General features: G+C 52.0%; 1 protein-coding gene across 1 annotated transcript in view; it reads right to left on the bottom strand.

Moving 5' to 3' along the window:
• The window catches only part of KIF7 (kinesin family member 7), a 383,648-nt gene extending 370,193 nt beyond the window's left edge, over window positions 1-13,455 (bottom strand). The window contains exon 1 of the mRNA XM_069222691.1: window positions 13,029-13,455. Within this exon, the coding sequence (XP_069078792.1) occupies window positions 13,029-13,341 (313 nt within the window). The 5' untranslated portion in view covers window positions 13,342-13,455. The remainder of the gene's footprint in view (window positions 1-13,028) is intronic.
• Window positions 13,456-13,744: the final 289 nt, after the last annotated feature.

The raw sequence follows: 13,744 nt of genomic DNA, 5'->3' as shown, positions 1-13,744 counted from the left end.
CACCATTGCAGGTGTGCTGGCAGACATGGCCAACACCATGAGGGAGGCAGTGACACACCAACGGGCCCCTCACACTAGCCACACAATGAACGGCCTTCCACCTCTGCTGCAGATAGTGGACAGGAGGCCCCACCACAGGAACAACAGGCCACCAGCACCCCCCCCGCAGAAGGGGAACCACCGCGCAAAAGGTCCCTGCGATCCAGGCAGAAGCCAGAGAACATTGCCAAGACCCCCGCCAGGAAATAAGATTCTCCTGATTGTCACCCTTGTGTCCCACTCTGTCACCCTGTCCCCCTTGAACAGCTATTGCTCCACTTACTGTGGCCCCTTGGACAATGCACCTGTGATACCAATAGACTGGACTCTATCCTGGACTTTCCTCCATCAGCAACCCAGTCCATTGCAATATCCCCTCCACTTATTAGCACCTAAATAAACACCCTTAGAACAAATACAAGTATGGAGTATGTCAACTGAATGAAATATGTATTTAACAAGCTGTAAACATTGCAATTCAACTTTACAGTTCTGTATACATAGGTATGACCTGTAGTGGGCAGCAGTAAACACACCAGGAGCCAGAGTGGGGCAAGAATATCTGAAAATAGAGATGCCAACGGTACAGTAAGTGACCATAGAATTGGGAAAATCAGCCTGCCATGTACAATGTCCAACACAAAACTGCAATTGAAGGTGAAGTTACAGTGTCTTACCTGTGTGCCACTGGAAGTACTGTTGAATTATAGTTGTTCTGCTGTCCACATCCTCTTCTTCTGCCTCTTCTTCGTCACTGTCCACAGGCTCCACCACTGCCACACAACCATATCCAGCCTCATTCTGCTGGCATCTCAAGGCCAGGTTGTGCAACATGCAATATGCAACAATGATCTGGCAGACCTTCTTGGGTGAGTAGCACAGGGCTCCACCTGTCCGATGGAGGCACCGGAATCTGGCCTTCAGGAGGCCAAATGTGTGCTCAATGAGCCTCCGTGTTCGCCCATGTGCCTCATTGTAAAGTTCCTCTGCCCTTGTCCTGGCATTCCTCAATGGGGATATCGAGGGATACCTGTTAGCCTCACACTCACCCTTAGGGCCAACCCCACACCCATATAGCAACAGACACTGGGTGGGGACCATGGGATCACCTATTAGCCACACCCTGTGCCTCTGGAGTTGAGCCATCACATATGGAATGCTGCTATTCCTCAAGATAAAGGCATCATGCACACACCCAGGATACTTTGCATTCACATGGGAGATGTACTGGTCCACCAAGCACACTATCTGCACATTCAGAGAGTGAAAGCTCTTTCCATTTCTGAACACCTGTTCATTTCTCCGGGGGTGGGGGAGACAAAGGCAATATGTGTACCATCAATAGCACCAATGGTGTTGGGGATATGTCCCAGTGCATAGAAGTCAGCCTTCACTGTGGCCAAATCCTCCACTTGGGGGAATACGATGTAGCTGCGCATGTGTTTCATCAGGGTTGACAACACTCTGGTCAGCACGTTTGAGAACATAGGCTGCGACATCCCTGCTGCCTTGGCCACTGTCGCTTGGAAGGAGCCACTTGCCAAGAAATGGAGCACTGACAGGACTTGCACAAGAAGGGGGATCCCAGTGGGGTGGCAGATAGCTTAGATCAGGTCTGGCTCCAATTGGGCACACAGCTCTTGGATTGTGGACCTATCAAGTCTGTAGGTTAGGATAATGTGCCTGTCCTCCATTGTAGCCAGGTCCACCAGGGGTCTGTACATGTGGGTGTGTCTCCGTCTCCTATTCATCCTCAGCGGTTGAACTCTAGGGTGAAAAATGGTGAGCAGCTGGTCATATTCAAAGACATCCTCAGAGTAAAATGCCTTGCATTTTGTGACAGAAACAGTATGTGAACGTGTAGGTCCATTGATGTGCCTATGTCTGCTGTGACGCAGTTAGGTGCCATGCCCCCGTGCAACACCTCATTTGTTATCATTGGAGCCTGTGAGTTCCATTAGCCAATGGTGATGTATGCCGGCGGTGACGGTACGCACCGCCGCGGAGGTGACCACCATTTTCTATCTGTTCACTCACTTGCTACCTGACCTTCAACAGATGAGGACCTACACTGCAAGTGCTGCTGTGACCTGTGTCTGGAATAGACCATGGCTCGAGTGTCTGGGGAAAAGGCCCCTGCCTTCACTTTGGAGGAGTTGGAGAGACTAGTGGATGGAGTCCTACCCCAGTACCATTTACTTTATGGTCCTCCAGACCAACAGGTGAGCACACTGTGAGCACGATGCATGGCGCATGAATGTATGGAGTGCTGTGTGTGTAAGCCTCGTGTGGGGGGTGGCAGGGGGGTCCTGGGCAGAGTGCTGCATGTATGGTGGGAAATGTCTCTGCATAAGGGGATGGGAGGGATATGGTGGGCCATGAGTGTAACAGGCCAGACGGTATGACTAATGCCTTTTCCTATGTATCTTTTTCTGCAGGTCAGCGCCCATCAGAAAAAGAGTATTTGGCGTGTCATCGCCAAGGACGTGCGGACCCTGGGGGTCTTTGACAGGCAGAGCACCCACTGTCGCAAACGGTGGGAGGGCCTGCGCCGCTGGGCAAGGAAGACGGTGGAGGCCCAGCTGGGTATGGCCTCCCAACGAAGAAGGGGTGCCCGTCGTACCTTGACCCCCCTGATGTTCCGCATCCTGGCGGTGGCCTATCGGGAGTTGGATGGGCGCTTGAAGGCATCACAGCAGCCACAACGGGGGGAGGGGGGGGGGGGGGGGGAAGAGTACAGTTTCAGAATCATGAAATTGCGCCTGTTGAGGTGTTATCTGGGTGGGGGATATGGGTCTAGGGCAGGACGAACATGGCAGGGTAGGTTCCATGATGGGCTGGCTCAGATGCACTCCAAACCCAAATATGCTAGTGGCCATCTACTACTGGGCAGGGTCCTGTGGGTTTCAGGTGTGCTGCTATTAGCGTTAGGCATTGTACCCCATGGCCTGCTGACTAGCATTGTAACTGGTAGTGCATGGCCTAGTGCACAGGGCTGTTCCCTGTGTGTTGTGTACGCCAACGGTGGTGTTGTTGCTGGCATTGATCAAGTGTGCACTCTGTCTCTCCCCGCCCCTTTTTGTTTTGTCACCCTGTCCTTATGTGCATTAGCATCATCTGGCGGAGGAGCAGAGGCCCCGGCGACGGAGGGACCTGCATCCCACATGGCCCAGGAGGCCGAATCCACCGACTGTGAGGGCACCAGTAGGACAGAGGGTGAGGGGAGTACCACGGCAGACAGGGGACAGTTCGGACAGCGACACCTCCTCCAATGGAAGCTCCATGGTGGTGGCGGACACCTCTGTGCCCACCCCAACTACAGGTAGAGCCGCCACCCACCGTACCAGCACCGCCCTCTCAGCAGCCCATCAGCGTGTTTCCCGTGCCTGCTCACCCAGGAGGGTGGGCATCTCCTTCGCCCCAGGAACCTCAAGCCCTGCCCCAGTCAGCCCTGCTGCCCTGAGTGAGGAGGCTATTGACCTCCTGAGAGCCATCTCTGTTGGGCAGTCAACCATACTGAATGCCATCCAGGGGCTAGCAGCCCATTTGCAGCTAACAAATGCATTCCTGGGGGGCATTCACTCTGGAAGGGTGGCCCAACAGAGATCGTTACAGGCTCTGGCCAACACCCTGATGGCAGCCATTGCTACCGCCACCCCAGAGGGCTACAAACTCCAACGAAAAGACCACCTTAACAAACCAGGAGATGGCATCGCCATCCTGCACAGAGACACCATCAAGGTCACCACCAACACCCACGACACCCTCAACAATGCAGAACACATGCACCTCCTAATTCACATCAACACCACCACCACCCTCAAAGGCACACTCCCAGGGCCACGCCCCCCCCTTCTGTGACAACATTGCTGACACCATCAGCCAGCACGCCCTCACCTACACAGACTACATCCTCCTTGGCGATTTCAACTTCCACCTGGAGAACCCCCACGACCACAACTCCTCCTCCCTCCTAGACAACCTCACCAACTTGGGCCTCAAACAACTGGTCACAGCCCCCACCCACTCAGCAGGACACACACTTGATATAATCTTCACCTCGAGCCAACACATAACTTACACCCACACCACCGAACTCCACTAGACCGACCACCACTGCGTCCACTTCTCCTACGCCAAACCCCCCACACACCACCACCAACCCACCACCCCCTACCGCATGTGGGACAAGATCCCCACAGAACGCCTGAACTCCCAACTGGCACAGAACCCCCAACACCAACGACCCAAACACTGCTGCACATAACCTCAACAAATGGATCACTACCTGCGCAGACTCACTCGCCCCCCTCAGAAAAAACATTACCACCCGCAACATCAAGAAGGCCCCATGGTTCACCGCGGAACTCCAAGAGTCCAAACGCAAATACCGCAAAGCAGAAAAAACCTGGCGTCTAGAACCCTCCGCCACAAACTTCTCCTCCCTCAAAACCTCCATGCGCATACACCACCAACTCATACGCACCACCAAAAGAGCACACTACAAGGAACACATTGACAACAAGTCCCAAAACAGCAAAGAACTCTTTAACATCATCAAAGAGCTCTCCAAACCCAAAGCCAGCAACCTGGACCCCACGCACACACAAACCCTCTGCAACTCCCTCTCAAACCACTTCCACCGCAAAATCCAGGACATACACAACAGCTTCACTCCCCACCCGTCCAACACTGACCCACCTCACACACACCCCAGCCTTCTTACCACCTGGGCACCAACCACTGACGAAAAAATGGAAAAAAACAATGAACTCCATCCACTCTGGATCTCCCTCCGACCCCTGCCCCCTTCGGATATATAACAAAGCCAGCCCAACCGTCGCCCCCAAACTTTGTGCTATTATCAACAGCTCATTCGAAACCGCCACCTTCCCAGACCCCTGGAAGCACGCAGAAGTCACTGCTCTCCTAAAAAAGCCGAAAGCTGACCCAGGCGACCTCTCCAACTACCGCCGCATCTCTCTCCTCCCTTTCCCCGCCAAGGTCAAGGAGAAACGAGTGAACTCCCGCTATCCCTCTTCCTTGAGGAAAACCGCACCCTCGACCCCTCCCAATCTGGGTTCCGCAAGAACCACAGCACGGAAACCGCCCTCATCACATTCACGGACGACATCAGAACCAGAGTCGACAAGGGCGAGACCGTCGCACTCATACTCCTGGACCTCCACGCAGCCTTTGACACTGTCTGCCACCACACACTCCGCACATGCCTCCACAACTCTGGGATTCGGAACAAAGCCCTAGACTGGCTCACCTCCTTCCTCACCGACAGAACCCAAAAAGTCTGTCTCCCACCCTTCCAATCCACTGCCACCAAAATCACCTGCGGAGTCCCCCAAGGATCCTCCCTCAGCCCCACACTCTTCAACATTTACATGATCCCACTGGCCAACATCCTCCAGCTACACTCGAATCACTATCCTCTCCTACACAGACGACACACAACTCATCTTCTCCCTCACCCGCAACCCCACCATCGCGAAAACCAACCTCCACGCTACCCTCCTTGACAGCGCCACCTGGATGACAGCTAACCACCTCAAGCTCAACTCCAACAAAACCAAGATCATCATTTGTGACCCCCACAAAAACACATGGGACGCCTCCTGGTGGCCCACCACTCTAGGCCCCGCACCCACCCCCGCTAACCACGCACGCAACCTCGGCATCATCCTAGACCCCTCCCTTTCCATGGCCCAGCAAATCAACGCCGTCACCTCCTCCTGTTCCAACACACTCCGCACACTGAAAAAAACCTTCAAATTGATTGCCACAGAGACCAGAAAGACCGTCACCCACAAACTCGTCAGCAACAGGCTAGACTCCGGCAACGCCCTCTACGCCAGCACCACACTCAAACTTAAGTGAAAACTTCAGCGAATCCAGAACACAGCCGCGCGCATCATCCTGGACCTCCCCCGCCATGAACACATCTCACCACACCTCAAAGCTCTCCACTGGCTCCCCATAGACAAAAGGATCACCTTCAAGATCATCATCCACGCACACAAATCCCTCCACAACATCGGCCCAACCTACCTCAACGAAAGAGTGAACTTCCACACTCCCACCCGTCACCTCCGATCCGCCGACCTCTTACTCGCCAGAGTCCCCCGCATCAAACACACCACCACAGGAGGCAGATCCTTCTATCTCGCCCCCAAGACCTGGAACTCCCTCCCCACCAACCTCCGCAAGACCCAGGACCTCCTGCTCTTCAGGAAAATCCTCAAGACATGGCTCTTCAAACAGTGATCACCTCCCCCTCCAGCGCCTTAAGACCCTCACGGGTGAGTAGCGCGCTCTATACATTTTTTGATTGATTGTCCCAGTCTCTAGCCTCCCACCTCCAACTTCCTCTACCCAATCCCATTCCCCTCAACCCCAGCCTATCCCAAGCACACCGTCAGACCAGCCTGCACCCAAATCAGCACACATCCTCCAGTCACACAGAATCACTATCCTCTCCTACACAGATGACACACAACTCATCTTCTCCCTCACCCGCAACCCCACCATCGCCAAAACCAACCTCTACGCTACCCTCCTTGACAGCGCCACCTGGATGACAGCTAACCACCTCAAGCTCAACTCCAACAAAACCAAGATCATCATTTGTGGCCCCCCCACAAAAACATATGGGACGCCGCCTGGTGGCCCACCACTCTAGGCCACGCACCCACCCCCGCTAACCATGCACGCAACCTCAGCATCATCCTAGACCCCCTTCCTTTCCATGGCCCAGCAAATCAACGCCGTCACCTCCTCCTGTTTCAACACACTCCGCACACTGAAAAAAACCTTCAAATTGATTCCCACAGAGACCAGAAAGACTGTTACCGACGCACTCATCAGCAACAGGCTAGTCTCCGGTAACGCCCTCTACGCCGGCACCACACTCAAACTCAAGCGCAAACTTCAGCAAATCCAGAACACAGCCGCGCGCATCATCCTGGACCTTCCCCGCCATGAACACATCTCACCACACCTCAAAGCTCTCCACTGGCTCCCCATAGACAAAAGGATCACCTTCAAGATCCTCATCAACGCACACAACTCCCTCCACAACACCGGCCCAACCTACCTCAACGAAAGAGTGAACTTCCACACTCCCACCCGTCACCTCCGATCCGCCGACCTCTCACTCGCCACAGTCCCCTGCATCAAACACACCAACACAGGAGGCAGATCCTTCTCCTATCTCACCCCCAAGACCAGGAACTCCCTCCCCACCAACCTCCGCAAGACCCAGGACCTCCTGCTCTTCAGGAAAATCCTCAAGACATGGCTCTTCGAACAGTGATCACCTCCCCCTCCCCCTCCAGCGCCTTGAGACCCTCACCGGTGAGTTGCGCGCTCTATACATTTGTTGATTGATTGATTGATTGATTGTCCCTGTCTCTAGCCTCCCACCTCCAACTTCCTCTACCCAATCCCATTCCCCTCAACCCCAGCCTATCCCAAGCACACCGTCAGACCAGCATGCACCCAAATCAGCACACAGAAGTGGCTCAGGCAAAACACAAGCACCACACTTCATCACACAGGCACTCACACAAGCACCATACAGATGCAGACACACCAACATCCACTGCATCCACTGTGTCCCCCTCCTCGCCCACCTCCCTCCCAGTAGTGTCTCCACTCACACCTGCATGCACCACATCCTCATCCACTACCTCCATCACCATCACGCCTATCACTACATGCCCCTCACTGGCAGTCACCACACCCACCCCACATCCATGCACACATCCCCTGTGTCCTCTCCCACTGTGTATGTACCCCCTCCTCCCAAAGTACACAAACGCAAGCACTCAGACACCCAACAGCCATCCACCTCACGCCAGCATCCAGCCCATGCACCTGCACCCAAACACAGCAGAGACCTCCTATCACCACTCCCTCTTCTTCCACTCCCACTCCCAAACCTTCACCCTCTTCCAGCCCTAGTGTCCCTAAAAGGCTTTTCCTCTCCACCCTTGACCTATTCCCTGCACCTCCCCCCCCCCCAATCATCCTTCACTTTGGGCCAGGGTGGGCAGAACCCAGGCCAGCACTTCAGCCACCCAGTCCACGGCCACTGTAGTTTCTGCAGCTACTGCAAGTGTGAGAGGCTTCAAGGAGACACCCGTCAGCACTGACAGTGTGCCTGCACCAGCTGCCAAGGGCAAGGAGGCACCAACAGCTAGCAAGGGCAAGGAGGCTCCACCAGCTAGCAAGGGCAAGGAGGCTCCACCAGCTAGCAAGGGCAAGGAAGGGAACACCAGTTGCCAGAAGCAAGGAGCACCACCAGCTGCCAAGGGCAGGAAGGGAACACCAGCTGCCAAGGGCAATGAAAATGGCACGGACGCCGCAGGCAGGATGGATCTGGTGCCTGGTGTGGGAGCAGCATCTGGGCAAACACCACCAGCCATGGCACTTTAGCCGTCCGTGGCTGCGGGGGAAGGGCTGGAGCCTCCCCTTCCCACCACTGGCAGCACCACCACCGCCACCAGCACCACTGCCAGCAGCAGCAGGCCCAGTGGGCAGCCTCCGAGGCTGCTGGGGAAGGGCTGGAGCCCCCCCCCTCCACCATTGGCAGCACCGCCGCCAGCACTGCCACATGCACCGCTACCAGCACCACTGCCAGCAGCAGCCCCAGTGGGCAGCCATCGAGGCTGCTGGGGAAGGGCTGGAGTCTCCCCCCACCACTGGCAGCACCGTCACTAGCACCACTGCCGCAGCAGCCCCATTCGACAGCCATCCAAGGCTGCAGGCGAAGGGCTGGAGCACCCCTCCCCCACACCACCACTGGCAGCACCGCCATCGGCACAGCTGCCAGCAGCAGCAGCCCCAGTGGCTCACTGTTAAAAAAACATTCTTATGTGCCAATAAAATTAAGGAAATGAATATAGGACTCTATAGGGATGTGTTTCAACGTCTGTTTTTAATTACTAATGGGTCGGAGAGCCGGAGGGACCCAGCCCACTTAAAGCACTGGACAGGCTTTGGTGACAGGGCAAGTTGATGCTGGTATTGAAACATAGATGCTGAGAGAAGGGGCACCAGAAAAAACGAGGAAGGAGTGTGAGACATGGACACAGGACATGGAAAAGACGGTCACTGTCTGTCGGACAGGCAAGAGCCTGACAGGTGTACTATGAGACTCTGGCGCACACACACACACACAGACACACACACACTCTAAAAATATAGGAGAAAATCAGCAGGTAGAATTCTTCAAAACAAACTACCAAATAGAACCACAGGCACCAGAAATGGTACACCACTCACAGGTACCGGAGATTAATCATTGCCCACCTGCACCTGAAATGAAATGTTGCTCACCTGCACCAGAGAGGAAACATTGCTCATTTTAGGAAATGGTCATCTCTGCAGGGTCAACCCCTACCCCCTCCCCCCCAAACCTTTTGCCTTCTTCCCTCCACTTTTTGCTGTATTAGTTTTTGTTGCCCTTAGGACTCTGAGCACTTTATTACTGCTGACCAGGGCTAAAGTGCATGTGCTCTCTCCCTAAAACATGCTTTGATTGGTATATACTTACTTGGCATATTTAATTTACTGTTAAGTCCCTAGTAAAGTGCACTACATGTGCCCAAGGCCTTTAAATTAAAAGCTAGTAGTGGGCCTGCAGCAATGATCGTGCCACCCACAGAAGTAGCCCTTTAAAGATGACTCAGGCTTGCCAATGCAGAACCTGTGTGTGCTGTTTCACTGTCATGTCGACTTGGCATTTAAAACCCCTTGCCAGGCCCTAAACTCTCTTTTCGTTACATACATATAACCCCTAAGGTAGGCCCAAAGTAGCCTATAGGGCAGGGTGCTGTGTAATGAAAAGGAAGCATATGTACTTTTAAGTTTTACATGTCCTGGTAGTGAAACACTCCCAAATTTGTTTTTCACTACTGTGGGGCCTACCCTTCTCATAGGATAACATTGGGAATTCCTTCACATTTAATAAGCTGTAATTCCTGATTAGAAAGGGGTAGGTCTGCCACGTTTAGTACCTATGGAATTGTAATAATAAATCCACTTTAGTGGTAAAGTCGGATTTATTGTTACAATTTTGAAAATGCCACTTTTAGAAATTGGCATTTTCCTGCTCTTGGTCCTGTACGCCTGCAGCCTTTCTCCAATTGATGTCTGGGGTGAGGGTGGCAGCTAGGATTTGTACATTCCCTCTGAACAGCCACATACAATGAGAGCTTAGGTGTGACTTGATGGGCCATTAACTGGCTTGATGGGGGGAGGAGGGGAAGGAGCACCACGTGCACTTCAATAGGCTGTGCCCTGTCTCCTCACAATGGGCTTAGCACCCCTGCACTGTCACTCCAGCCAGCTTGGAGCAGGGGGAGGAAAATAATTCCTTGCACTGTAAAGCCACTATCTAGAAGCCTTTTCCACCTCCCAAAACACCGAAGTATAAAAACTGAACCTCAGACACCACCACTTCAGTATACTTCTGGACCTGTGAAGAACTCTAGGACTGCTATGCTGCTACAAGCACTGCCACTCTGGACTGCTGCTCTGGAAGAACTGCTTTTCTGCTGTGCTGCCCTGACGAGGAAGGACTGGACCCATCTCACGTGAACCCAGAGTGACTCCAAGGGCTTGCCTCCTGTTCTTCTGATGTCCCAGGGACACAAAGGATTTCCAACACAACCTGCAACAGAACCTGGACTTTGTTTGCTGCAAGTCTTTCTGTACCATGTGGTTCCAAATCCAGTCCTAGGCCTTGGAAGTGGGTATAAAGTGCTGCAACTACCAAAATTTACGCATTGCCATCATTGTGTTGGTTAGAACATGATGCATCTCCTTCAATGCCGACGCATCGTTGCTTCAGGAGACACTGCATCGCTGGCTGCACAGCTCGACTACAATGCATCGCCTATGCCTAAGGAGTTTGGCAGAGACACATCCCTCAGTTGTGCAGTTCAAAACTGATGCATCGCCTACATCGCCAGGATCTACCACATCGACTTTACATCATCCCTCGATTCTGACGCAACCCCAAACCAAGGTACTGATTTCAGTGGGCCTAGGCTAGTCCCTATATCCCACCATGCTCCATCTCAGTCAGCCTGACTTTTCAGATTTGATCCGGTCTAGCACAACCACATAGCCTTGGTTGGCGGTGTATGTTTCTAAGCACTATTGTTTCATTTATTCTTTAAAAATTCATCTCAACTTCTACTTTTCTGATTTTTGCATTTTGGTCTTGTTTTGATCATTAAATTACAGCTCTGTTTTTCTGATCAGGTGTGGTATATTTTTGTGGGGTGCTTTCACTGTTTTACTGCTTTAAGTGTTGCACAAATACTTTACACATTGCCTCCTAAATTAAGCCTGCCTCCTCTGTGCCAAGCTACCAGAGGGTGAGCAAAGGATAATTTATGGTGTGTATGTGACTTAGCCTTACTAGGATTGTGGTTCCTGCTTGGACATGAAACATATATCTGCCAACAAGATACACAATTTCTAACACTCATCTGTACCTGAAACAAAGCATTGTTCACATTTGCTCACTTGCACTAGAAATGGAAGATTCCTCACTTCCACTAAAAATAAACCATTGTCTGCTTGCACTAGAAATTAAACATTGATTGCTTTTACTAGAAATTAAACATTGCTCACTTGCACTAGAAATGGTGTTCACTTGCTCCAGAAAAGATGCATTGTTCACTGGCACCAGAAATGGTGTTCACTTGCACCAGAAAAGATACATTGATAGTTCACTGGCACCGGAAATGGTGTTCACTTGCACCAGAAAAGATACATTTATAGTTCACTGGCACCAGAAATGGTGTTCACTTGCACCAGAAAAGATATGTTGCTCACGTGCACCAAAAAGGATACATTGTGTGCTTGCACCAGAAAGGATACATTGCTCAATTGCATCAGATAGGATACATTGCTCAATTGCACCAGATAGGGTACATTGCTCAATTGCACCAGATAGGGTACATTGCTCAATTGCACCAGATAGGGTACATTTCTCAATTGCACCAGATAGGGTACATTGCTCAATTGCACCAGATAGGGTACATTGCTCAATTGCACCAGATAGGGTACATTGCTCACTTGCACCAGATAGGGTACATTGCTCACTTGCACCAGATAGGGTACATTGCTCACTTGCACCAGATAGGGTACATTGCCCACTTGCACCAGATAGGGTACATTGCCCACTTGCACCAGATAGGGTACATTGCCCACTTGCACCAGATAGGGTACATTGCCCACTTGCACCAGATAGGGTACATTGCCCACTTGCACCAGATAGGGTACATTGCCCACTTGCACCAGATAGGGTACATTGCCCACTTGCACCAGATAGGGTACATTGCCCACTTGCACCAGATAGGGTACATTGCCCACTTGCACCAGATAGGGTACATTGCCCACTTGCACCAGATAGGGTACAATGCCCACTTGCACCAGATAGGGTACAATGCCCACTTGCACCAGATAGGGTACAATGCCCACTTGCACCAGATAGGCTACAATGCTCACTTGCACCAGATAGGCTACATTGCTCACTTGCACCAGATAGGCTACATTGCTCACTTGCACCAGATAGGCTACATTGCTCACTTGCACCAGATAGGCTACATTGCTCACCTGCATCAGATAGGCTACATTGCTCACGTGCATAAGAAAGGATACATAGCTCACTTGCATCAGAAAGGATACATTGCTCACTTCTACCAGAAAGGATATATTGCTCACTTGCATTAGAAAGGACACATTGATCACAATACCAGAAATGGAACAATGATTACATACACCATAAATGGTATATTCGATCAAATGCACAATAAAAGGGATTCTGCTTACATGCATCAGAAACAACATATCACTGTGTAACTTGATGATATTTTTCACCCGAGAGAATCACGAACAGCTCAACTGCTCACACACAAGTACCGACAGTGGGACATACAAATCTCAGAAATGTTACTCACCCACACTCGTCTCCCCGATTGTGTAGGTCTTGCCTGAACCCGTTTGTCCGTAAGCGATCACGGTAGCATTGTAGCCCTGAAAGAAAGACTGCACCAGTGGTTTCACGCATGCAGAGTACACGACCTCCTGGTTGGGGGTCTCAGCCCCGAAGACCTGGTGGAAACGGAAAGTGCGGTCCCGACCCACAGTAAGCTCTCGCGGTCCCACCCGCAGACAAGACTGGTGTCCGCGGAGCACCTCTACGGGCAGCAGCGGCCGAACACGCACCGACACCCGCACTGGACTCTCCTCTGCTGGAGGCTTCAGACCCATGGCGGTACTGTCAAGAACTTAGTGGAAGAAGAACTTTTATCATCCCAGCTAGAACTAAAGTTGCCAGCCCTTGTATCAAACGATAGAGTCGAAGAACTACCAACCCAGCACCGTAGACATGGAAGACAGACTGCAGCAAAAAGCCCACAAAGAAGCGCAAACACCAGAAGACAGACTAACACATGGCTAGAGAAGACAGACCAGCGTATGCTCAGCGAGGCTGATGTATAGCCCCAGCGCTGCAAAAGAAAGATTTAATCATAGATGGGTTGCTAGTTTTGGCTATTTAAAAAATGTAATCTATGTACTTTAAAACTGTTTACATGCATGCACAATATACAGATGATATAACGTCACAGGAGTATCGGATGCCTATTTCTAGTGTTCTCACGCAGGGAAGTTT

Source organism: Pleurodeles waltl, chromosome 3_1 (assembly GCF_031143425.1).
Source record: "Pleurodeles waltl isolate 20211129_DDA chromosome 3_1, aPleWal1.hap1.20221129, whole genome shotgun sequence".
Classification (NCBI taxonomy): Eukaryota; Metazoa; Chordata; class Amphibia; order Caudata; family Salamandridae; genus Pleurodeles; species Pleurodeles waltl.
The sequence above is the reverse complement of the archived record's forward strand: the minus strand, read 5'-3'. Positions and strand labels throughout refer to the sequence as shown.